The sequence below is a fragment of the Podarcis filfolensis genome, assembly GCF_964270895.1.
Source record: "Podarcis filfolensis genome assembly, chromosome: 12".
In the NCBI taxonomy this organism is placed as follows: domain Eukaryota; kingdom Metazoa; phylum Chordata; class Lepidosauria; order Squamata; family Lacertidae; genus Podarcis; species Podarcis filfolensis.
Window position 1 is genome coordinate 36,462,458 of NC_139614.1, and position 27,334 is coordinate 36,489,791.

At 41.6% G+C, this 27,334-nt stretch overlaps 1 protein-coding gene and 1 long non-coding RNA gene across 4 annotated transcripts in view; one reads left to right on the forward strand and one right to left on the reverse strand.

The window, feature by feature from the left end:
- Positions 1-1,591: 1,591 nt before the first annotated feature.
- SPAG6 (sperm associated antigen 6) overlaps positions 1,592-27,334 on the forward strand; it is a 49,047-nt gene continuing 23,304 nt past the window's right edge. For 2 of the 3 annotated variants that reach the window (XM_083579858.1, XM_083579859.1), the window contains exons 1-4: positions 1,592-3,038; positions 3,827-3,922; positions 18,006-18,172; positions 22,050-22,233. In XM_083579858.1, the coding sequence (XP_083435984.1) occupies positions 3,014-3,038; positions 3,827-3,922; positions 18,006-18,172; positions 22,050-22,233 (472 nt within the window). In that variant the 5' untranslated portion in view covers positions 1,592-3,013. The remainder of the gene's footprint in view (positions 3,039-3,826; positions 3,923-18,005; positions 18,173-22,049; positions 22,234-27,334) is intronic. The other variant, XM_083579860.1, reaches the window with a different exon arrangement.
- On the reverse strand, positions 23,421-27,329 carry LOC310746378. The gene is made up of 2 exons (XR_014540687.1): positions 25,950-27,329; positions 23,421-25,489 (listed from the first exon to the last, which is right to left on the reverse strand). It is a non-coding gene; the product is annotated as an uncharacterized lncRNA (long non-coding RNA).

Consider the following 27,334-nt stretch of genomic DNA (forward strand, 5'->3'; position numbering starts at 1 on the left):
TGGGGAGGGGAAAGTCCAAGGTTCAATTGCTGGCATCTTCCAAGTGCTGCTGCGGGGGGGGGGGGAATCCCATTTGAAACTCAGGCGTGCCGCTGCCAGTCAGTGTCGACAGTGCTGAACAAGGCAGACCAACAGACTCTGAATCCGTCCAATGCAGCTGCCTGTTGATTTCAGGGAGAGTCACTACCATGGAAAGGCGACCAGGGGCGAGTTGAAGATACTGTATGAGAAATTGTACTGCATTTGGCAAGGTTCCGCGGTGATACAGAGCTTACACAATAACAGTAATACATTGCCATGGAGAGGGGTTTTTTTGCGGGAGGGGCGCGCAAGTGGCCAGCTATAACCGATCTCAGCTCCACACCCTGAAGCTTGGGAGCCCATAAGGAACAAACAGTGTCATTTGAGCAAGTATATGAGCATATATTTTAACGAGGAGCAGGACAGGGATATGAAAGACCTGAGCGTTATCTATTCCAGTTGAGCAGAGGCGAAGGGAGAAGAGAAGCCACGCTGCTTTCAAGGACGGTTCAGAGTCCCAAGATCCGTAGAGCGGGGTGCATGTGAACCCCAAAGGCATTCGTTCCAGTGCTGGAAGAGGATCAGCTAGCCTCAAACTTTGGCTCAGAGGATTTGACCAGGCAGCAGCCACTTTTGGTCGGGATCTGCGGCTCGTCATCCTGCTTCCAGCCCTGGCCGGCCAAAGGGCGCAGGCTGGCACTACAGGCTCCACTTTTTCAACAGTGACACTCGCCAGGCACAATCCAGAAAGAAAACGCAGGTGTCATTCATGCACACGGAGTAGTTCTATCAAGACACGTTCCTGAGTGCGGGGGGCGGGGAATGTAAAACTCTCCATGGGGGATTCTGGTCGGACAGGCTTCCCTCCTGCACAACGTGTGAAGTGGCCCTCGCGTGACAATGGCAAGAGAGTTTGCGAGGCTTGCCGCATAAGCTGTTTTACTGAGCTTTCCTTTCTCTTTCATGTCACATATGGGGGCGGGGGCGTATCCACAACATAAATGGAAAATTAAAATTAAACTCAGAAGGACAACCGTGTTATTAGCTTAAATCCTTGGAAGGAACAGAAAATCATTCATTAGAGATTGGTTGGTTTTTTAAGAATTTTTGGGAGAGGAGAGGAACATAGGAAAGTGAGTTTTGGGTTGTGGGGAATCTTCCCTTCGATAGTCTGACACTGTGTACACAACATAAATTTAAAGCACCCTCCTCCAAAAATGTAAAAAAAAAATATATCCAGGAAACATAGTTTGTTACGGGTGCTGGGAACTGTAGCTCTGTTAGAGGTAAACTAGCGTCCCCAGGGAGAGGCCAATGCCCTGTCGATTCGCGACAAGAGCGTTTACTTTAAACTTCGCATCTAGCTCAAGCCCAGCACGGTATTGTATATCTGCTATAGGAAGCGCATTAAAAAGTTACAAATAGTTAAATAGCGAGCACCTCGGATTCATTCACTGAATACATAGAGGTGACTACTAAACGTGGAGAGGGCTTTTTGTGAGGGGAGAGAGAAGAAAACAAGGGAAATAGAGAAAAGGGAAAGGGTAAAACAAAGTCGATGTTCATTTTTATTACTTTATTGCAGCTTTGTCCATCTAGCCCTTCGACACTCGTAAGACACGATCAAAGCCAAATGTTTCGGTTTAACTGGTCTGCGGATCGCATCCACGCAACAATGAATTAGGAAGGAAAGAGAGTTGAACTTAAACAGGACCAAGTCTGGAATTCTAACTCTACTTACCGGGGAGTAAGTAAGTCCTGTTGAATTCAATAGGACTGACTTCGGAGGAGGCATGGTTAGGATTGCGCTATAAAGCGGCTTAGCGGTTGCCAGGTCACTCACTAGGGAAAATCGATGTCTTTCATTTCAAACCCGTCTAGAAGAATGACCTACCTTCCAGGGCAGCTCCGAGTACAAGCCATTTTAAAGGCAATGCTTTGTTTTTAAATGAGGACTAAGACACTTCCTTGGAGGAAGCCAAGAGGGGCTGAGGATCTCGTTGCAAGCAGCTGGGGGCAGAAACCCGCGTGCGAACCACTGAGCAGAGTGCGCAGCAAGGTCTCCAAACGCAGACGAGCCGGATTAGCGCAGTAAAGGCACATCACTGCAGTCTTCCATAATAAGATCACAAGTAACCCATCTCATGACCAAACTCTACCCGGTGCCTCCTTGCAAGTGGCACACGCACACCCAGAGCGATGCCTGGGCAACTGCTTTCTATGCAGGAAGGTCCCTGGTTCAATTCCCAGCATCTCTGGGAGAGGAAGCTCCGTCTGGAGAGGTGCTGCCAGCCAAGGTAGGCAAGTGCTGAGCTAGATGGACCAAATGGTCTGACTCGGTATAAGGCGGTTTCCCCCCGTTCTTATGTTCAGGCTCCTCCCATTGGCCTTAATGGCAATTGCTGACTCGCACTTGCTTCAGATGCAACCATGAGGTGTACTTCAGAGTAAAGTACGCATAGGCAGGATCGCAGCCAACCGCGCCTCAGCAGGGAGAGACTTTCTTTTTGCAGATCCAAGAGTCAAGGCCGTCGCTTGGCGGCCTTTCCCAACGAGCTGGAGAAGCGCAGAGGGCGGGGAAGAAAAAGGGCTCAAGGAACGCTGCGTTAGGATCGCGTTGCGCCGGCCCTTCCGCGCGAGAGCCTAGCGCAAGGCGCCGCCGGCTGGCCGGCCCTCTCGCTCCGCGCCCGCCTGATGTCACAATGAGGCGCAGGCCGCGGCCTCCCTCCCGCCCCTTGATGGCGCCGGCTTCCGTTTGGTTGCCAAGGAGAAGGATACACACCGCGGCCCAAACTGAAAAGGCCCCGGGGGAAGACGGGGAAGCGCGGAGCCCGAGGGGCAGGTGGAGCTGCAGGACCCGCTCGAGTTTCTGAGTGGAGAGGCGAAGCGGAGGAACAAGACCCCCTCAAGGCCGCAGGGGGATCCAGGGGGCGAGACACCACCCCACGGGGACGCCGCCGAGGCTCTTGGAAGTGGGTGACCAGCAGGAGCCATGAGTCAGAGGCAGGTCTTGCAAGGTATTTCTAAGGCAGGGTTTTGTGTACTGGGGGGTTTCTGAGCTTTACAGTTTCTTGAAAAGAAAAGGAAAGGGTGGGGGGAGCGCGCCCACGCAACAGAATCTTCCATTTACCTGCGAGTAAACCTCATTGAATTAAATAAGATTTTCTGAGTAGTCCTGGTAATGTGTACACAGCACAATACAGTAATCCTCCTAGGAGTATTTGCTACAGAACTCACTGGAGTTTACTTGTCATGAATTGTCTGTTTTTTATATTTTATTCTGTTATGTACTGCTGTAATTTGGTTTCTAACCCCCTCCCCCCATTAATCCGTAAGCCACATTGAGTCATAAAGTCAACCTATAAAAGTTTATGGAAATAAACCTTAACCATGAGAATAAGTTTTGTTGAATTCAGTGGGGCTAACTCACAGGTAAGTAAAGGTAAAGGGACCCCTGACCATTAGGTCCAGTCGCGGACGACTCTGGGGTTGTGGCGCTCATCTCGCTTTGCTAGCGGAGGGAGCCAATGTTTGTCCACAGACAGTTTTTCCGGGTTATGTGGCCAGCATGACTAAGCCACTTCTGTGGAACCAGAGCAGCGCACGGAAATGCCGTTTACCAGTAGGGTTTGGAATACAGCCTTTGCTTCTTGCTCAGGACAGCTTTTTTCATCATTTTTCTTTGGTCTATAGACTCTATAAGGTGTCACAATACATTTCCTGCTTATCTGGGCCTGTATCTAATGTGTGAAGGCTTGTGATAGGAAGCCCTCATTGAAATGCACTTATTCTGCCTTCTTTGCAGTCTTTGAGCAGTATCAAAGAGCCCGAACGCAGTTTGTTCAGACTGTTGCAGAACTTGCTACTAGGCCGCAAAATATCGAGACTCTTCAGAATGCAGGTAAACAAACAAACACAACAAAAAGCAGTGCTTCAGAATAAAAAAATGCACAAATCCTTTTGTTTATCTTACCATAGAACTGAGAGCAGTCTGATACTTTGAAGTCCCCTTCCTTATTAGATAGCTTAAAGATGGTCCAATAAAATGAACAGGTAAGACATATGTCTATCCATTAAAGTCAGCTGAAATATTAGCTTCATATAGCCACACATTGCACCAAGGGAACTCCCCACATGTGTGACTATTTACAAGCTGTTTGCAGGCTATTTCAAGTAATGAAAGACAGAGCAGGGGTGGGGACTGCAATTCACCACTCAGTGCCAAGTCTTTCTATTCTAGGCATTGCTGTTAGAAGAGGAGGATATAAAACAGGTATTAATTGTACAGTACTTAACAATTGCCTTATCAGGGTGCTACTTGAAACAACAGAGTAAATAAACTCCTTTTCAGAATTCACAATGCTGCTTTTTTAAAATACGATTTTTCCCAGACAAGTAAATCTTATATCCCGAGAAGACATCACTGTGACACAAAAAGAAGTTTTATGTTGGTTTTTAATTTAATTTTATAATCTTTAAAACATATATATAGTCCAAAACTTGGTTGCCAAAGTTTACATACATACACACATATATAATGTTATTTGTATGTTGTCTTTCCATAGTTCAAATCATGCTCTAGGTGAAACATGAAAATAGCGTGTATAATTACAGTAAAAGTAGCCATAAACAATAAGTAAAACATTAAAGAATTTCACAATCAAATTGCACAATTTCAACATAAATAATAAAAAATCTAAAATAAGGATGCAGTTTTTAAAATATCAATAGCAGTAACGGTTCCCTCATACCTCCTAAACAATACCCCAGCCCAAGAGTGTGTTCAGCAACCTCAGCTTTCGTAGCAGGAGTCACTTACTGCCCTCCCTCCCAGGCCAGATTACAGAAATGTTACTTACTTGGAGAGTGATCTATTTAAATTTTAATATTTTTAGTTTTAGACTGCAAGTCTAATCACAGTTAATAGAGACAAAGCACCATGGAATGTAATAGGACTTACTTCCAAGTAAATATGCATAGGATTGTTCTGCTAGGCTACAGTCCCATGTCCCAGAACATAGTGGGGGCCGGGCTACTTCTGAAAAAAACACACCACATTCATACGATGGTGATGCTAAAACAATCCTAAGAACCTCACCAAATATAAAAATGCACGTTCTTCTAATTTAGCCGATCTGTAGTTTATAAATAGTGACATGATTTGTACTTGTGGCCGTGTGTGTGTGTGTGTGTGTGTGTGTGTGTGTGAAATCCCACGTGCTTGATTTCTTCCATATTGACTATTCATGGCATAGTGCTCACAAACAGCAACTGATGTTTATACCTGTAACTAGACAGTGCTTTGTCAGACTGCAGATGGAGTAGGTTCTGACATGATTGAATACTCCTCAATACAAAATAATAATAAAAATCCCTGCATATAGAAGATGTCTTACAAGAGCGATGTAAGAGCTCTTGGATCCATTCATGTTCATTATATATTTGTCAATGTTCAACTTATATCTGATTTTCATAAATTAAATCAGTTGAAGCCACTAATTCCTGAAATCCTTTCATCTGTTGTCTGCCATAAGTCAACCATGCAAATTTTGTGAGTTTATGCATTTTTGCAACCTTTCAGGATTTCCCCAACCAATCCTTCTCCTGTTCTCCTACTATCAACATTTACCCTGTTGTTAGTAAATTCCTAACCTAGTTCTTTTTTTTTCAATATCAGTAAGCTTACAAAAATTCTTAAGCTGGTAATATGTCTCTTCAATTTTGTAAGATGTATCTTTTCAAAACTGAGCTTTTATCATGAAGTGCCCTGGGAAAAGGAAGAAGAAAGAAACACATTTTCATATCAATGGGCTTTGTGTTAAAATTATAGCATGTTAAGGTATGTTCTTAAGATGGGCTTTGAAGGTGACACATACCAAAAAATAGCTGTCACCTTTATAACCTACTGTAAGAACGTATCTTAAAATGCTATAATTTTGTGCATTATACTCTTGTGGATAAGAGGTATCAGAACAAGGCTGTAATGTGTGTAACCTTCATTGAGGAGGTTTTTTAAATAAAAAAAAACCATAATGGAGGTGTTTGCTTCAATAACAGCAGATCACGGTTTAAGGGTGCAAAACAGCAGATCACGGTTTAAGGGTGCAATATCCAGTGTAGAAATACAATGAAAAAATTTTAAACTTGAAAAAACTGTTTCTCTAAAAAGAACCCTTGTTCCAGCCCTGAAAATAGCGCTCACCACAACTGAAATCCTTCTAATTTCAGATTATAACTTTTAATTGTTAATGAGAAATGATTACGGTAATATTTATATTTAAGCCCCATACTTGTACATCTCAGGATATCTCACTTGTGTGATATTTTTCAATTTTTTTAAAAAAATTAATCTGTAAGTCTGATTTAAATAACGATTGCAAGAGAGGAAACTCTTTTAAGAATTGCAGCCTGTGAAGTATGAAAATACAAGCTGGTTCTTAAATGCTGAAGGAAAAAGAGGGACATAAATAAACATTGTGTTTAACAATATGGTTGCTATGGCTGATGAAAAATGTATCGTTCAAAAACTGGTGATAATATTTTAAATCATATGTTCACCTATAAAAAGTATCCTTTTCACTTTTTCAGTTATATTTCTCATACTTCTTGCAGCACCTCTGAGTATGTTGGAATCTTCTCATGTTGGAAGGGACCTGTATGTTGAAACAATGCAAAGAATTTTGATGACCCAGCCTGCACATTTACCACCCACCATGCTGAATGTAGCTCATACGCCCTGATACAGTGGTCTACCTGGAGCCCAGTAAATCTTTTTGTTGCTGTAGTCTGGATCTTCAAAAGCAGAGGGGGTTATCACTACACTACGTGGCTAGTGAACTGAGCTTCCCATATGCCACAAGTTGTGCAGGTCTGATTTACAAATATGTAGTGTAGAAGGAGATACTGTATATCCTTTCAAGACAAGGACAACCTCTTTAAGTAAGGACATTTGACAAACTGCAACTAACCAAACTGGGAAATCCAGTTTTTACTCAGTATAGTTGCACCTCGGAATTCGAACGCCTTGCAAGTCAAACCTTTTGTCTCCCGAATGCCGCAAAGCTGGAAGTGAGTGTTCCGGTTTGCGAGTGTTCTTTGGAACCCAAACGTTTGATGCGGGTTCCGCAGCTTCTGATTGGCTGCAGGAGCTTCCTACAGCCAATCGGAAGCAGTTCCTTGGTTTCCGAACATTTTGGAAGTCGAATGGACTTCCAGAACGGATTCCGTTTAACTTCTGAGGTACGAATGTAGTAATCAGGTGAAGCAGCACATTTTAGTGTCATATTTTTCAGTCTTTCTCAGAATATAAGGCCCATGCATGGAATGGTGAACTATGTCAGTATTTCTACCAGTGTGTTCAGGGAATACAGATTCTGCCTCCCTGGTTTGGGGTGCTTAACACTCCTCACCACACCCCATGCATAGCTCTTTCCAGTGCTGTTAATCTCTTTCTTCATCACTAAATTAACCTACAAAGAAATGACAAGCATCACAACATATTTTTCCACTGTGATTATTCTTGACTAAATATTTGTTGTTGTTAAAAGTAGGATTTTCTTGTCCAAATCGTCTGACTGTAATGAATTGGTACAGTGGTCATATTTTGACTAGAAACTCTTACGGCAGAAAATGAGCGTAGTTAATTATTTCCATAAAGGAATATGAAATTCAGTTTGAGAAACACTTGTCTAGCCTACAACAGAGAAATCTGTTATGCTGCCTCTAAATAAAAACCAAGCCTGGAATGAAGCTATTTATATGGCACTGAAAAGGAAAAGAATTGTGATTATCTCCTTCTGCTATCAGCTTATCTATCACTAAGAGCTTTCTCTGTATACATACAACCAACATAAGAGAATTGAGCTTGGGAGCAACTCCTTCCCAGGGTTGGCCCAATATATTTTGCTGCCTGAGGCAGGGGAGATGCACCTTCACCCGCATTTCCACCCACAACTCCATATACAGAAGGCAGGCAAATTGGCAATTGAATCTTAATGAAATGCTAGTGATGGGAGGGTGTCTTCAGTTGCACCTGAGGGCAGCAGTAGGTGCAGGGTAGGCCACGTGGCACATAAAACAACTGCCAACGCCTTGCTGCTACTACCTAAGGTTGCCTCCTCACCTAGCCTAGTGGAAGGCATGCTCCTGATTCTGCTGGTTGTGCAGATTGGCTGGCCTTCTGACAGTCATGAAGTCATTTCCTGTTCTGTCGCCTAGAACAGTATATAAGCTAAAACACACACCCTAGAGTGGCTATATCAAAGTGCCAGGTAAGGATGAAATCAGATAAGCATACCAGGCATTGGGAGAGAGAGGGGAGCCTGAGCACAGCAGGGGGGTCATCCATGATTAATTTGTAATCAGAGCTTACCCCACAATAGAAGAAATCTGTGCTGTCTTACTGATCCACACCAGAAGTGCGTGGTTGCATTAGACCCGATTCTAATCTAATATACTGGTTTTTTGGTAGAATTCGGTTTAACATTAACAAGATGGAGTGCCATGCTCCTCTTCAGCTTTTCAGCCTGCCAGCCATGCTCTCCTCAACAGCATTCCATTCCCCTCTTCACCCAGTTTTCTGTTCCCCATGTTCAGTCCTGACTGAACCGATTTTTGGAGCTGCTTCTTAATTCTACAAACCCTAGATGTTCCCCGAAGTCTGCTGATACATCCCTCTTATGTGTGGATTTTGTTGCTTTGGCTACAGGAGGAATAAAACTTCACCATCATGTTCATAATTTTATTTGTATGCTGCCTTTCCATAGTTAAAACCATGCTCAAGTTGGCTCACAAGATGACAAGATTTACATAATTACAAACGTAACAAAAGCCACAAACAAAAAATAAGCCACATCAGAAAGTACACAATCAAATTGAAATCATTTCCACATAAACCCTAATAATATCTAAAAATGAATATGTATAAGTTAACAACAACAACCCCCAACGAAACAGCCTAAACAATACCACAAGAATTGTCTAGCAGCTTTTGTAGCTGGAGTCAGTCAGGCCAGAAAAGCAGGGAGCAGATCTTCCAGGGCTCACAGCCAAGATGGTCTCTGGCCTCTTCAACAGCCTCAGCTTTGATGAAGCCCTTGGAATTTCATTATCAGAGGGAACAAGTAGGGCCACACAACAAAATGTTGTATTGTGTCCCTGGTGTGTGTGTGACCTGATCCTGTGGCTAAGGGGATTGAAAACAAGCAAAAATTAATATCAAGAAAGTCTGTGCTCTAACTTGGGTCTTAAACCATCTGCAAATAAAAAAGAAGTACCGGTAGTTTTTGAACATTTTAAAAGTGTAAGCAGTCTGCATCCATTCAGTACAGCTTAAGGTTGCGGCATGCAGTTGAATGCTTGATTTGGCCTAGAGGGAGGGCAATGTAAGTAGAATGACCTTTGCTGCAACCTGAGAGATATGTGAGACTCTTGATGGGAAGTGCAAGCCAGCCTTAGCCTCATTTCTGCCTTGCAGTGTTCACAGTGACATTGCTGGGCTGCTGTAAGCTACTTGCAGTGCAGCCCTTCTAGGAGTGATAGGAGTAAAGCAGTGAGTTATACTGGAGAGTTGTTGTTTACTACTGCCCAGCCTGCAATGCGGGGAACAAAATCAAGGGTTGTTACAATCTCTCAGCTTCAGTTCAACTCCCCATGAGCAGTAGGGGATCTAATATCACTGCAGGGTTGTTGTGAACCAGTCAGAGCCTAGTATGCAGTGTGAACTACACATTACTTGTCTGTCATAAGCCATTTTGGAAAATTTACTATTAATTGCATTTGCTTGGCATTTGTAGGGTTGTTCTTTTAATATTCTGTACTAAATAAGAACTGAGTTAGAAAGAGTGGGAAGTCTTCTCTTTGCTGCTGCTGTGTGTGTGGCGTGGACACACTGGTGCCCAATCATAGCTATATTAAAATATTGAATTTCTCCATCAATTACCATAGGCAGCTCTCATTTCCATCCCTGGGGACATGTAAAAATAGCTTCTCAGCGTGAGCCAGAAAATGACATATGCAGACAATGAGATTGGTCTGTCTAAGCTTTTTTATATCTGTTTGTCTCTTCCTCCCTTTTTAGCTCTTCTTTCTTAGCATTTGGTTTCTGTTTCTCCCCGGCAATCAGTACACATTTTGTCCCCACTGAGTGTGTATAGTCCCTCACTGGGTTGTTTTGGGATTTCTCTCCCTTAGGTTTTCCCCCCCCCATACTTTTTTTTTGGGTGCTTCTGAAAACCTTGGGGTTTTCCTGAGTCTGCTGGTTCTTCCCTCTCTTGGGCTTGTCACTGTTGTTTCGGTTTCAAAAGTGCAGACGCTCTCTGAAATTGGAAGTAGGATATAAAATGGTGTTCTGATGTGCTTATTATCAAATAAAGGAATCCCAGCACAAGAGTACAACCAATTATTTGGTGTAGGGGCTGGAACATGACTATCCCCAGTGAGGAAGAGACCAACAAATTTATTCAGAGTGCAACTGTTTTTAGAAAAGGTATAGGCACATCTTTTAAATTTGACCTTTTAATTTTTTTGTGGTGTTGTTCACTGTGATGTTTTTATTGACCTTGATCTGCCTACACCACCTTGGTAATTTTCAGAAAGGCGGTGTAACAATACTGAGAGCCAAGTGCGGTGTAGAGGTCAGAGTGTAGGACCTGGGAAACCAGGGTTCAAATCCCCCCTTAGCCACAAAGCTCACTGGATGACCTTGGGCCAGTCAGTGTTGCAGCCTAACCAGCCTCATAGTCTTGTTGTGGGGATTAACTGAGGAGGGAGGAAACCATGTAGGCCACCTTGAGCTCCTTGGAGAAGTAATAAAAAAAATGTAAATGCAATAAATAAATATATAGGCGGTATTCAACTAAGTTTTACTCCAAGTAGTCCTGCTGAAATTAATGAATGTGACTATGTTAGGTCCATTAATTTCAGTGGGTCTACTCTGAGTAAAATTTACTACCCATCAGTTTAGAAGCTGCACTGCACAGGCAATTGGATTCTCTGCTATGTTTCTTGGGATACTAATCTTGGATCCTGCTGTGGATTTGTTCTGCTCCTTCAGTAACATTTGGCAGTTGTGATAACAGATATATGGTACTAACTGAGTTTAAAAATAGAATAGCCCAAGTTGCCTCCAGTTGCCTTGCACAGACAGGTCTCTGCACTTTTACAGTGAATGCAAACATATGCAGAGATCCTCTCTATGTGGTTTGGGTTCCATGTTACAGAAGGAAGAGGAAGGGGGAAGACTCATTATCTGTATATTCCTCTATCAGTCTACTGATCTAGACTACTTGCCCACCTATCCCTAGAGGTTTGGGCAGGCAGCTATACTAAAACGAAGATTCAAATCTGTAAATAAAATATGAGTCAACATGCCACAATACAACATGGGAATTTAAATAATCCCAATGTTGATTTAAGTCTCACGCCCCGCCCAGTGTTCAGGTTTGGTCTTTGCTAAGTTTCCAGGGGAAGATCCTCAGCTGTGGCTTAATCCCTAGCACACTGTCATTTGCGGCAGAACCACAGTGTATAAAAACCAATGCTTGAATTCTAGGAGGAAAGGAGGGGGCGCTTTAGTGAAATCCATATTCCATCCCCTGTCCCTCCTCTCAATATTAGCTAAATCATACCCCACCTTCTAAAAATGGTAGCTGGGAGGGCACCACAAAATTACTGTCCCCCTGTAATTTGAATACTGATAAAAAGGGCTTTGGGGATCAATTTGAACCATTCCATTTGCGTAGAGTTGTCAACACCTGAAGGAAAGGTAGTCTAGTTCCTTTGCTTTGTAGCGGTGAAAAGTCAGCAAGTCATTTCCCATCCCATTGCGGCAGTAAAAGCAGGCATCCTTGCTGAATGTCTCACAGCTGGCAACATGCAGCCTTCAAGGGAAGAGCTCCTCTTGGGGGGAGCATTATGTCGTATGTGGGAGAATGTGATGCCTTTAGTTTAGAAGCCCTTTTGCCACCATATCCTCCTATGTAGACTTTTCCTTGTGTTCTCTTGGGAGTGCTACCCTTCAGCCCGATGAAAGGCTGCAGATGTTGGATGCTCAGGTCCCGACATATGGAGGTGGCGTGGGGGTGGGGAGAAGCACTTCTTCTGATGAAAATGCTGCTAAAATATTGGCAAGCAATTTGCCCATCAACTTTTTATTTCTGCCCCGCTGTGATTTATGTTCCGGGTCTGTTTCTGTGTTTAATATTTTCTTTCAGGCATTGCCTTTTAAGCATATCTATATCCTTTTGGCAGTTTCAGATCTGGAGGTTTGGTCTCAATATGCATCATTATAGGCAGCTGGTGGCCAGGCCTTTTAAAATGGGGGTGGTGAAGTATCTCTTCTGAGCCAGTCAGCACTGATTGCAGGCACATTTCCAGCAGTGTTTCCTTGCTTGCATTTAATCTCTCTGAAACTATCTCTATCCTCTCTTCCCCCAATCAACCGTAGGGGAGTTTTAGAGCCCCCTGTTTCTTAGAGTCCACAAGTGCCACTGGGATTTTATCTTCCTCCTGAGAATATAAGATTACTCTCAGAATATAGAATACCCTTCCACTTTGCATGCAGAAGTTGACAGTCAGTGTAGATAATACTGAGATGGACCAGTGGTCTGATTCAGTACAGTGGTACCTTGGTTCTCAAACTTAATCCATTCTGGTAGTCTGTTCGACTTCCGAAACGTTCGAAAACCAAGGCGCGGCTTCCGATTGGTGCAGGCGCCCTAGAAACAATAGACGACGGCCGCATCGGATGTTTGGCTTCCAAAAAACGTTCGAAAACTGGGAGCCGAAATGTTTGAGTACCAAGGCGTTCGAGAACCAAGATTCCACTGTATAAGGCAGCTTTCTATGGATGGAGAGTTTCGTCTCCCCAGGACCATCCTAAGACATTTTGCAGCCTGAGGGAAAGGACTGCACAGGGATTTTGACAGGTCGGAGGGGCAACTCACCTGTCATTCAGCTGACTTCATGAATCAACTACCCCTCAAAGTTGGCTCACAGAGGTGGGGCTCACAGTTAACAGTCTGTCCCACTGAGCCAAAAAGGTTCCCCACCCCTGGTGTGCTGCACCTGAAGACAACAGATTACCTTAAGGCACACAAGTCAGGTTGTGTCTGGTGACCACAGTTCTGACCTGTTATCCTACAATGGGTTTAGACACTCCCACACTTTGATGTTGCTCTCTTCTCCTCCACCATGGCAACACTTCTCCCTACCTCCTGGTTGGTTGGTCTGAATCCTTCCCGCCCCCTTCTGAAAACCTCATTCTTCTATTTCTCCTCTTTGCCTTTCCCTCCATTAGTTAAGGCCTCACCTAAGACACAGCATTGGACAGGGCTGAGATTGCTTTTCCAAAATTTTCTCCTCTTGTCCCAATCTCCACCAGGTCTTAGTTTCGGGTCCATCAGGTTTCAGGGGTACTGGCCAGGTTTTGGTTTTGCTATTGTATTCTCCGCGAGCTTTTTTTTTTTTTTTTGCATTGGGACATGGCAGATATTTTCTGATGTGGGAAAAGGTAACGGTGTGCTCATTCAAGAACGTTGTTCATGAGTGTTCTAAATGATGAGAACACATGAGAGTGAGGCTTGGCTAGGGAGGCTTGCTAAGGATGCATTTTGGAAGTGGTTGCTGTGTTGCAGGGGAGAGAGGGGTGTGAGGATGTAGCTCCTTTCTCCGTTCTTTTGTTTAGGTACTAATGATATTTTATGGAGCTTATTGTATTTTGAATTGGATTTCTATCTGTAAAGATTTTCTTTTTTAAGATAGCATTTTGTTTTCCTTTTAACTAGGCTGCTTTAAATATATATTGCTTACCTTCCTCTATCATGTCTTATTTTGATATTTTGGAAGTGATGTTAATAATAGCAATAGCAGCGGCAATATAATAATAATAATAATAATAATAATAATAATAATAATAAGAAGAAGAAGAAGAAGAAGAAGAAGAAGAAGAAGAAGAGGTGATTATTTTTGAAAAGCCTTTCTGGATGAGACTAAGGTCTGCTGAAGATGCCCAGTATTCTGCTTTCAGTGGTAGCCTGCTAAATGCTTACAAATTGGACATGAAGGTGGTTGTCATTTCCTGTTAGTGGTGGTATTCAGAAATATTCTGATTTTGTAGATGGAGATTTTATTTAGCTAGTTGTTGATAGGCCCAGCTGCCAGGAGTTTTGTTTAATCCTTTAAAAAGGTCATTTAAGCCAACGGCCATCATCATATCTTTGGTGTATGTGTGTGAATTCCCTAAGTTTATTATGTGTAGTGTGAAGAAGCATTTTCTTTTTTTTCTGCCCTGAATCTACTGTAAATTGACTTCATTGGGTGACCTGAGTTCCTGTGTTATGACACAGAGAGAAAGATTTCTCTCTCCATATTGTTCATAACTTCATAAACTGCTATCATGGCACTTGATTATGCACATAAACTCAAGCTTTAGTTCGTATTTGTTCTTTTCATTCAAGTGACTTATTTTTTCCTGCTCAGTAGGGTTTTTTTTTTTAAATAAAAAGAAAATCAGAAGTACATGTCAAACTGTAGCTGAACACTACCACTGAGTAATTTTGGTATTCTCTCTGGATAGTTTCACTTATCTATGGAACATACTGCTTCAAAAAACCTTGCACCACGCAGTAGGCATACGCTGAATCTTTTACACAGGGACTGTGCCATTGTCTAGCTTTGACTCAGCACAAGTGCTGTGAGGGCTACTGTAATTAAGTATATAAATAAACAAGAGTCGCTGAGGGTTGCTTATAATTGCTATCCGAAGGGAATACATTATAGAGGTTGTTCCCCAGTTAAGTTGTTTCTCATATATGTAGCACAATGTGGTGTTATTCCTTCAGGACATTCTGATGGGCTGATATGACACATACTTAAGTTTTGGACCCCACAATGGAATTTTTTTAATGGGTATTTGCATTTCTTCTTTGATGTAATTGAAACATATTAGCATATGTTTCTATACAGAATTAGACCACCTTTTAAAAATCATTTAGATATTTGGAACACTGTTATCACCACAGTGAGATGAGGTGAGTACTATTCTATTTTTAGGTTTCCTAAATTAACTAGGTCTGCACAACCAATTAAATTATTTTTATTGATCACATGCCCTTTAACTAATTAATTCATTTATCAGTTTGAATTAAACATATTTGCACACCACAGACACCAACTGCAGATCCTTTTTGAGATAATGAAGGGAGTTGCATTTTTTAAAAAATGCTCATTAAATTTTAAGATATTAGTTATTTTAAATTTTAAATTTTGTTTTTTTGAGACATGCACTGCTTCTGTTTTCAAAATATTCAGTGTACTGCTGAGATCTAGAAGCTTAACATTAAAAAAACACCGAAATCATGATGTTACAACAGGTCTCACGTGTCCTTGGAACATCTCCAGATAGTTCACAGTGACAACCTTTGTTTAGGGCTTAGTGCTCCCTACCTAAGCCCATTGACATGTTTTCTGTGAACAAAGTCATTTTACATTGGTTTCCTTAATTTATCATAAACTGCCAAGCAGCTCATGGCCCATAGTGGTTGGGTAAACTAGGTTATTTTAGGGTAGTGGCTGCAACATAGCTAAGGTAAATTGGTGGGCTCATATTTAAGACTGTTAACACAGATGAACTGCCTTTTAAAATCATTAAAGGACAAATTTTCTCACCCTTTTGTTTGTGGGTGGGTAAGATGGGAATTTAGACTTGCATGTGAGTACAAATGGAATGTTATACTTATTCCAGATTAATTACCACAATGTACAACGGTGCAGTCTTATGTATATTGGGTACATGTGTCTTTAGAACACCTGTGCTTGTTGTTGTATTTTACATTAGTTTGCATATTTTATTATGCACTGTCCTGGGAATGTTTTTTTGGATGGGTGGGATGGGAATGCTTAAAACAGATAATTTATTTGAGTAAGTACAGGCTTACTTTACAAAAGACTAGAGCAAAAAAAGAAGGCGAAGGTCAATAAGACCAAAATTGCTGATTAAATTACATTGTTTTGAAAGGGCAGTACTTTCATTCTGGGAGCAATGTGGTTGCTGCTTCCTTTTGACTCCATCCCATAATGCTCTGCTGACATTAGGACGTGAAATTCACATGGGAAATTGCTCCTTATTCCCAGACAAAAATGTAGTATTGGCATGGAAAGTCACCATGGTGCCAACTCTTCCCACATGCAAACATTTCTGTTCCAGTGTTCCTGGTACAGCATGGGAAGTGACCACAGAGAAAAAGCCGATAGCCTCCTCTTCTCATACAAGAACCAGTTGTAATCCTCTTGAGTTAATGCAGATCTCCATTTTGAGATCTCCATTTTTCTAATCCTCTTCTTTCCCTACCCTCAATGATTTTAAGCTAGTTCTCTCTGCTTCCAAACATTTTAAATTTTACACCTGCTATTCAAATACAGTGCGTTTGGGGGAGGGTGAGCATCTTGCTGATTGACAATAGAGGTTGTCATTCAACAACAGATTCAGACAAGGGCTCTCTCAGAGGATAGAAGTCTACCCACTCAAGCTGATATTGCACAAAGCTGTTTGGAATTCCTACGTGGCAGCTCCCTCTCCAGAGCCAGCTGGTTGTGTTCAGCATGAGCCATGGGAAGAGGTGACCTTTCTTGGGCGCCCCAAGAAATTTGCAGCTGTGTGCCAAAGAGTTGAGTTTTGCATGTGTCAGCAGCTGCACACCACCAGGTGGCCATGGGCAGGAAGCGGGCACAGGCAAATTTCAGACCACTGTGGTGTACCCAGTGGAAACTGGTTTTTGTGAGGTGATGTGTGGATTTCTTCAACTCTTTTCCTAAGGCAAATAGCGTCAATGAAGGGAGGAGACGGCCCCATTATTGGGATTACAGTAGTTCCAACACCGAAGGTGGCATTTGCTTTGGAGGAAACTTCCCCATGGGCGCCCTCTTTTCACTATGAGTAGTCGAAACCGTATCTGAGATTAGGTGACGGGTTTGTGTGTCCCAGAATGTGACTTTACAGGAAGAGATTAGATCTGGCGCATCTCTTTTTCTAGAAATGAATCACTGGCCAGTGAAAAACTACAAGCCGACTGTTGTGTGTTTGTGCTGAAAAAGTATTCTTCATATTGACTAAAAAGCTGACTTAAACAGTTGGAAGTTTTGCTGGATGTGAAGAATGTGGTATAGGTTGAGTTTGTTTGTTTGTTTATTATTCAATTTATACCCCACACTTCCTCCAGGGAGCTCAGCGTGGCACATATTATTCCCCTTCCCTGTTTTTCCCCTCATAACAATTGTGTGACTAGCTCAAGGTCACCTGGTGAGCTTCATGACTGAATAGGGATGTGAATCCTGGTCTCTGGTCTTAGTACAACACTCTAACCACTACACTACACAGTGGTCAATTGGATGCCTATGGGAAGCCTGCAAGAACATCATCAGATGGTCTCTTTTGCTTCACCAGCTGCATTTGTGCAATATCAGCAAGCCACATTAGTAGAGTATTAATATCTCATAAAATTACTCTAATAATTTAGCAGTATAAAACTGTATCATAGATTGTGATTACTGTGTCTTTGCATTTTTGTTTTTTCTTCTTCACCATTATATTCATGCTAACACACACTTTCCCCTAATATATGCATCCTTGTAAACATTGTTTGGGGACATGCATCACAAATTCTGAGGAAATATGGATTTCAAAGGATGATTCTCATATTGTTTTGGTTCTCATATTGCTTCAAGAAGGGCAAATTAGGTATGTTGGCCTTTAAATGTGAACTGAATTGAATTTCTCCCCGATTCCTAATGGTGTGGCCCACTTTGGATGGGTAAAATGTGTACTCCAGGAATGGTTCTTAACACAGAGCTTAGGTTTACTTGCAACAGATTTCCTTAATGTTAGCATTCAGTGTGTTTTATTTTATATTATTTTTCTCTTTTAAAAGTAGCATTTGATTCGTTTCTCTAATTACTGTGTGGACTTTCCCTCCTTTCTCATAACTCAGGTGTAATGGCTCTGCTGAGGCCGCTCCTATTGGATGTGGTTCCAAATATTCAACAGACAGCTGCTTTGGCCCTTGGGAGACTTGCCAATTATAATGATGACCTGGCAGAAGCTGTAGTTAAGGGAGATATTCTTCCGCAGCTCGTGTATTCATTGGCTGAGCAGAATGTAAGGAACTATTATTTTCTTAAAGAAGCCTTTTCTCACTGCCATATGGGGTTAAAATCTTCTGCCTTATGTTTATATATGTACCTGTTTTATGTATATTTTATAGATTGTATACATTATGTTTTTTAATGAAAAACTATTCTGTCTTAATTAGACTCTGTAGATTCATGTTTTGTCATTGCCACAACATACATGCTTAGTGCATTGATCCCTCTTGATAGAAGGTGTCCATAATTGTAATTTAATGACCCTTTTAAAAAAAAGGAAAAGGAAAAGATTTTATTCTTACTTCATTAGCTGAAGTATATTACTGGTAATTTTATTTCCTGAACTGTTTAATGAAATGATGGCATAGAGAAGGTTGTTTTGTAGATGAAATAATTGGAAAAAACACACCCAGTAATTAGCTATTTGTTAACAGTGACTGAGTAAAATGCACGTAAGACTAAATTTTTTAGCATAAATGATGCCACAACACATGAGAGTCTAGAAACCCTTAGCAGTGTAATATCAAATGTGTTTGTGTTTGAGTAGCAAAATATTTTTAAAAACTTTTATATTTGCTGATAAATAGGTTGCATTATATAGTCAAGTAGTTCAATCATTTTGATCTTCTTGAAATAGTGTACAACATGCATGGCATTTGTGACATGGTGTAGGTCTTGCACCAGATTGCTGGGGTACATGCATCCTCCGGCTATTTCTTTTTTTAAAGACCAACTCAATAAAGGTGACAGAAAAGGGACTTAAAGACCTATTACAATCTTTCCCAACCTTGTACTCTCCAGATCTTGTTGTACTTCAGCTCACATTAGCCCCTGTTGGCATGACCAATAATCAGGGATGATAGGAGTTGTAGTCTTAGGGTTTCCAGGTTCCAACCTGGTGTGGGATGCCATGTCTTTTAAAATCACCAGCAAAGCATCAGGAGGGGCAGCTACATCTTGCCTGTACAGTCCTTGGTTTTCTCATCCTCTCCCTTTTGCTGCTTGCATAGAATCTTGCTTGTTCCTGCTCTCTTCTCCTTTAAACAAGGACCCTCTTTGGAATCCAGAATTCCTTATATAAGCTGTGCTTTCTGGCTATACTTATTTTCCTATCAGTGAACTAATAACTTCCTTTTGGAACCAAGAATAATCTAGAATGAATGAAGCACCGAACATGGTATTTCTCACATCCCTGCAATGTTTCAGCTAAATTTGTGTGCTGCTTTGGTGTTTATTGTCCGATCTTATGTTGTCTTCTGTTTTTCTGTAAAATCTTTTCCCTGCCAAAAATGTTCAGTTTTGCCCTGAGCTATAAAAACATTCTTACTAGTGAATCTTTTCTTCTGCTTGTTACTCAGATAAATGGTTCCTTAGGAAGATAGCTGGTAAGATTGAAAATCTCTCTATGGTAAACAGACACTGAAAAAGGGGTGCACAGACTTTACATCAGTACCAGCTGCTTGGGCATTTCTTCATGGTTTGGCATAAAATGTGGCAGCGGAGTGGCAGCTATTAAAGTCTCAGCACTGATGTGAAATTTGGTTAGTCTTATTTTTTCTCCAATGCTAAAAGTTATCCCTGAGCTGGCTCTGAGTGTGTGAAGCGTGTTGGTGCAGTGACATCAGCCCCTGGGTCTGTGACGCTTTGTAATGTGTATTATTTCAGAAGTAGTTCATTTTGAATAATAATAATGGATGCAGTCCTTTGGGAGTTTAGCTGTGCAGGCACCAGTGAAATGAATGGGAATTGCATAGATAGGCCTCCCTGCAGATTTTACCGACCGATATTAAAAAGCCTTTGAAACACAGCCTCCTGCTTAAAACATAATTATTTGAAAGTAATAATATGCATGCTCTGATGCACATACAAGTACTTGCTAATAATAATGCTGGCACTCTTAAACTGTTGTCCTCTGAGCAACCATCAACATTTTGCAATATTTTATAGCCAGTCTTTGCAGCTGCTGACAGGGTTTATTTTTTCCTGTTTCAAGATCAAGGTCTATTCACACTGACCATTCTTATGGTATTTTCTCATTATTTTTAAAATTAGGAGTCTTGTTTAGATAGTATCTTTCTCATATGCAAGCCTTGCACAATTCTTTGCAATATGTGTGCATGGACAGCAGCTAGGCAAATCATTTCAGGGGTGCTGATGACTGCTGAGGCCTAGTTGCACCACAACCTCAAAATCATACCCTATCACTTTCCTGGTTCAGACCTCACAATCTGTAAAGTGGGTTCCATCCTTTTAGTCATTCTCACCTCTTTGTGTATGCATCTGTTGAAACAGGCCTGTGCAGAGATGGGGATGTAGCTGGGTACACTTACCCCAGGCCTTGGTGGGCTAAGCTGCCCAGGTTCCCCTGCCAGGGATGGGCTGCTTTTTTGTTTGAGTTCATAACTTTATTCTAACAAGACTCCCACCTTGGGCCTCAGGCAAGCTCTGCATGGGCCTGTGTTGAAATGGTGGAGCTTGTCCACCTTTTACCACACTGATTTCCAATATGTACAGTCGTACCTCGGAAGTTGAACGGAATCTGTTCCAGAAGCCCATTCGACTTCCGAAACTTTTGGAAACCAAAGCGCAGCTTCTGATTGGCTGCAGGAAGCGCCTGCAGCCAATTAGAGGCCACGGAAGCCCTGTCGGACATTTTGCTTCCAAAAGAACGGTCGAAAACCGGAACACTCAATTCTGGTTTCTGATTGTTCAGGAGCCAGAACGTTAGACTCCCAAGGTGTTCGGGAGCTGAGGTACAACCGTATAGCAGGATGACAGGGGAAGTCAGTTGTGACTTTGCCCTGGTTCAGGCACAATACAACTGGCCCCAACCCTTTTGTGCGATAGAGAAATGGACCCTCGCCTCTAGAGGTGCTGTGGTTCCCCCACAGTACCCATCATTTTAGACAGCTGGTGGAAGGGAGGAGTCATACCCTCCAATGTGTTGCAGCGGGAAACTGGAACACCCATCTTCTGGGGCTCACTCACTGCGTGAGTCACATGACCTAGTCGAGAGCACAACACCCCCAAAATGTTCATTTTTGGGCACTATGCTCTTATTCAAGAGCACAGCCCCCAAAACGGGATGTCCAGTTGAGCGGTCTGGAGGAGCTTATGTTCACTCTCCCAGCACATGAAAGAACTGGAGTATCTGACTCCTGAATACCTGTTTTCCTTTAAAAACACCGCCAGTGCTTTACTTCAAACCAGCAGTTTGTTCATACTTTTACTCCGAGTTATAGATGGGTCCTGAGAACAAACAGTCTGTTGGATAGTCCCTTCAAAGCACAGATGGGTTGCTGCTTGGGGAATATTGCTTGGCTGTAATAAAGTATACGGACATGACTGTGGCTTGTGGGAGGGGAGAGGGAGGTTCTGCTTGGCTTCTACAGGGCAAACCACAATGTAGCATGCTGGGGGAAGCAGGGTTGCACTTTTAGCTTAAAGTTTCCTAACCTGCTAGGACGTTCAAAGACCAGTTTAGTCATCTGCTGCATATCAAATGTATCTTTAGAGACCTCGCAAGAGCATGCTGTAAAATTCCCTACATAGGAAGCTGCCTTCCCTCAAATTCAGTCTTGTCTACCCTCCAGGATTTTAGACTGGAGCTTCTCCCAGCCCAGCTGGAGATGCTGGGGATTGAAATGGGGACCTTCTGCATGCAAAGCAGCTACTCTGACTCTGACCTCTGGCCCTTTCCCAAATATACTCCCTTTATATATACAGTATTCTCACAGTGAAAAATACGCCAGAAAGCCCCTCATGTGTGATAGGAACAAATTGCTCAACTTGTATAAAATCGTTTAGTGCAAAGTTTTTCTATCTTGCAAGACCTTAGAAAAACCCTCAGATAATTGCAGTGTATTCTCCTCTCCCTGATGCTTCTGCAGCGCTTCTACAAGAAAGCAGCTGCGTTTGTATTGCGAGCAGTTGGAAAACATTCTCCCCAGCTAGCCCAGGCGATAGTTGACTGTGGAGCACTAGACACACTGGTCATCTGCTTGGAGGATTTTGACCCTGGAGTAAAGGAAGCTGCGTCCTGGGCCCTCGGCTATATAGCGAGACACAATGCAGGTAACAGCATTCCTAACTTTTGATAATGTTTTTGTGTGTGCTAACATGGTGACAACTGTCAGAGGGAACACAGAAAGCAGCATGGTCACAGCTCCTTTATTGCCAAATAAGCAGGTAACAGGCCAAGCAACATCCATTGTAGCTTCATAGGACAGCATGTCTCAGATGCGATATTAGCAGATAAGAGCTATTGTAGCACAACAGATAAGAGATTCCCCAGTTCAAATTTTGCCTTAAAATTGAATATGGGGATATTAATGCTGACCCACCTTACAAAATTGTTGGCAGGAACACAGAGTTAATGCATGCAAAATTATTTGAACACTCAAGAAAGTGCATATAAATCAGGAGTGAGGGAAGAATTAAGGGAGGCAGTAGTGAAACCACAAGCACTACTTCCTAAATCTCCCACTTGTATCTAGTGATTGTAGCTCTGTGGGTGGGGCGTAATTACAGTTCCCAGGACTCTTTGGAGAGGAGTCCAGTGCTTTAAATGTATGGTGTGGATCTGCCCATAATCACAACTGCTTTGTTATAGAGTTCCTAGGCCATATTTATTTGTGTATTTGCAAGAATATTTATAAACTGCCAACTCACAAATAATATTACTAGAATGTACAGCAGAGGTAGAGAAGTGGATCTGGTTTGTGGTCCAGATTCTTATCTTCCCCACTACCATCCCCCTACAGGACAAGGGCCAGCCACCTGTCAATCACCTGACAACTGAATGATGAGATCACCTGTGTGATTTGGGGGGCTTGCAAAGGCCCATACCCCATGCAGAGGTCCAATACAGATCCCTGAGCCCTGGGGAGCTGCTGTTCCTCCTGCTTGTTCTCATTGCCTGTTCACCTGCCCTCTCCAAGCATGCAGAGACAAGAGTGAGGAGGTGAAGCAGCAACATCCCCTGTCCTGTTCTTTTCCTCTGGAGTGGTTGTGTGGCTTGGGCTTAGAGGGAGAGGGCATGCCAGTTGGCAGTGGGGCTGTAAACAAAGAGGAGGTGGGCCTACCCAGAAAAGTGTCCCAAGGATCGCCCTCCCAAGCCTAGAACTAGCACTTTGTAGAACAATATGCTAATAGCTAGCAAATATCCATATATATATAAGATCTGTGCTCCCTGTTTCCTCGCTGCCAACCTCCTTTTAAGTATGTTTAGAAACCAGAAACAACGAAGTGATTTTTTAAAAAAATCATAGAATTATACTTACATCCTTGGCCATATTTTTCAAATCTTCCACTAAATTATCAGAATAATTTGTTTTCTAAATCACAGAAAGCTTGCATGACAAAGCTCCTGAATAAACTGGAGGGAAAATAATGACTTACGAAAAAGAAAAAAGAGAGCAAGATTTATTTAGGAAAAACCAGACATATAGGAAAATAAAGGAAATGTTGAATAGATTTCTAACATGTACACTATCCTAGTTTAGACAGTGAAGACTAGAAGACAGGGGAAAATACTTGTTACAAAGAGTTCGTAAATTACCAGAGCATGCTTCTAGAGAGCTATGCCTCTTCTCCTCTCATGAAGCAATTGTAGATTCAGACACGCAGAGAACCTGTGTCCATGGAAACAGTAATACATAGCAAACAAAATGGACCACACAGCCGATCAGGAAATCCTCTCTCTCATACGGATCACAGTCTTTGATTCTGAATGACATCAGACCTTGTGGGGCTGAGCCAAACCACAAACCACTTTTCTGAAGTGCTCCAATTAACAGTGGACAATCAATATGCAGATGGTTGCAGGTAAGAATTAGAAAGTGAACTGAAATCTGATCAGTATAATCAGTGGTACTGGAATCCTAGTGGGCAATAAGGCATACCTTGGAGTTTAAAGGAAGACCTTTACAATGGTGTTAAGGGGTTTCCAGATGCATCTTGACCATCTTAGTATGTACCTCCCAATCTTCTGAACTAATGTTGATTTTAGCATGCAAGATGGAAATCCAAGATGGCCACAATTTTGCTGATACAATAAAACCAGGGGAACCTGCAACAAAATATTGCAGTGTTTTCCTGGTGCGCCTCCTCAGCCAGCCTGGAACAGTGGTCTCATTCTTTGCTGTGGGGGAGCAGGGAGATTTTCAGGAGGGGAACAGGAGAATAGGATACTGTACATTTCCCCCCTTTCCACCATATTGAGGTCTTCCCTATTGTGCCATAGCATTGGAGGGATCAGGTTTTCAGGTTTCACTGCAAACTCCAGACCTAAGCATTACATAGCAGTGGGTGGAGTTCTAGAGAAAATTCCTGTATGTTTCAAGGAGGGGAGATTTTTAACCCCCCAGCTCACATCATACTAAGCCTAATCCACTCCTCCAAGATTTTTTACTATAAATTATTAAGAGCTTGAACATGCATGTTTCTTGTCTCCATCCCTCCACCTCCAGTTTACATGTTTTTCCTTCACTGACACAAACATTATGTACACCCCGGAAGCTTGTAGATCCTAATCAGGCAATGTTTGTTTTAAATTTTAACTTAGACGTTTATATACTTCTACAACGCCAGGGTTTTTTTAATATATAAAAAATTGCTGGCTTACTCTTGCATGACCCCATTTCGCTTTCTGACAGGCATTTGACCTCCTAAGTTCACTCTTACGGGGAATGATACAATCTGATTTATAATATATATATATTTCCCTTGTATCACCTCACATAGGTCTTCCATCTGCTCCCTTTATTTAAACTTAACATTCTTTGTTCAGAACCCTTCTGTGCCTTTCCTCTGAACTAGAATTAATTCCCATAGCCTAATTCTTTTTTTAAAAATCCCATCATCACCACCACCACCATCCCCTTCTTCATCTAGGTTGTGGGTGTTGGAGTGAAATAGTGTTGTTTCTGGAGTGTGATAAACAATGCAAAATCTATATAGTATTTATTTTCTGAGAAAGGGAAAATAAGCTTTTATACATAAACATGCATGTACCTAAACTTATGACAGAGCTCTTCAAATCTAAAAATGTAAACGAGAATATTTTCAATATTCTGTTTTAAGATGAGATCATATTCATTATATTTTATCTACAAGTTGGCTTGACACACGGGGAAAAGAGGGAAGTCACAAGTCAGACATCTCTTCAGATAACCCTATAGTATTTAACAGCAACATACTAAAAGAGCAACAATTCAAGCAAAGGCCTATTAATTAAATGCACTGGCCTATTAGCTTAAGATCCTTTTTAGATTTTTGTTTGGATTGTTCAGTTTCGTTGTTGTATAGGTATCATATTTAAGTTCCAAACCTACTTCTCCTTGTTGAATGTAAAACGTAGTTTCTAAGAAGTGGGGAAAATATTTCAGTAGAATGTTTTGTTTTATTTATGGACTTTCTTTACCAGCATCCAGTCCATTGGGATGAAATTTCACTGTTAAGTCTTAGGACTAGACTATGATAGGTTAGGTTGTTCAGAATGTTGCATTTTCCAGTAAGTTATGCTATAAAAGCAAACAGACCAATATGCATCTATTGCAATATTAGGCAATAGAAAAATATTTTGAGTTTTATGACAAATGCAAAATAGTCAAGTATGTTGTAAATAAAATGCAGGCTTCATATTGACCTATGTATTTGATCTTAAGTACGATCCTGAATATAGTACAGTAGACTTTCGTACTTCAGCCCATAAGAGCAGTATCAATGGTCAACTAAATTTAACAGCAAATTAAGAATGCTGTTTTTGTGCCATTATAGGTGCAAAATACAATACCATCAGTCAGATTTTTAATGATTGTAGCCAATGGCTGTTACTATATTAATAATACAAAACCAAATAAGAACATCCAAGAGTAAATTTAAAAACTTTCAGGACTGCAGATTATCAAACCTTTAAATTATAAAATTCACCAATTTGTTTAGATTTAGCTGTGTCAAACCCTGTTTCTAATGTGGAGGACTGGAGCATTTTGGCTGAATGGTGCTCTTTAGTAACTATATAATAATAAAATATATAAATTATGCCATGAGCAAGCACATCAGTGCAGAATCCAAGTTTGTGGTTATAACACGGTGATTGGGAAAGTTCCACTGAAGGCTTTGATTGATGGACTGTAAATGCAAAATCAAAGTTGAATCCTTGAATTACAACAGCTATTTGTTGCCATGGCAGTGTAAGGCGGGTTAAATGTTAAAGATAAGAGAGTATGTGCATAACAAGGAGAGGACCTAACAAAACCTTATTTAAGAACCTATAATAGCCCATTTGAAATTAATGGGGTTTGTGTTCATTTTTCATCATCTCCAAAAATAGCCCTTGTTCTATTCCATGCATTTGCTATCCCGCAATTTTCTACTTCAGTACTGAAGCTAATGACAAATATGTGGAGGGAGGGTAATGAATTTCTGTTATAACAGTACGCTGACTATATCAGTTAATTGTGGGTTCTTGGGTTAAGATGCAAGCAACTGGCCATGGCAGCTTAATGCAACTGTCTGTTGCAGTGATTTAACGTAGGGAAAGACGGTTATTGGTAGTTTACTGATGAGGAATGCGCTGTTGAAAGAAAGAAAGAACATTTTGATGTCCAAAATTAGCAAGCCAGATTTTGCAGTGGAGTATACTATTATATATAGATTTCTTCTTCTTTTAAAAAAATTGAGTGCATTTATTTAGGCATGTTATTTTTTTGCTTTGTATACGAATGGGGATTAATGCCATCTAAATTAGCTTTGTGGGAGAGGGGGACACGTTTTGGCATTTTTGCTTTTCTTTATTGTTAGCTGTGCAGAAACTGCTTGCCTATTGATCAGTGCCCCAACAGTCAGGGCTTAAACAGCTGACATCTGCTTACTCTTTTTAAACACACACACCACACACACACACACACACACACGGTAACGAAACCATTTCAGCCTAATCTACCTCAAATGTGTACATGTAAATGGAGGTCCATCTATTGACCTGTATTCTTTTCAGCCAAGGATTGGTCCACATGGTTTATGAAACTAGGAGGGCTGATTTGAAATGCAGATGTCAAGGCACTGAAGTACACCCTCCCCTCTCCCCCTCCTGCTGTATCTGTCAGGGTGAAAAATGGCTTGCACAAGGGTCAGTCACCCATACTCGCTTAATTACTTTCATTGGACCAAC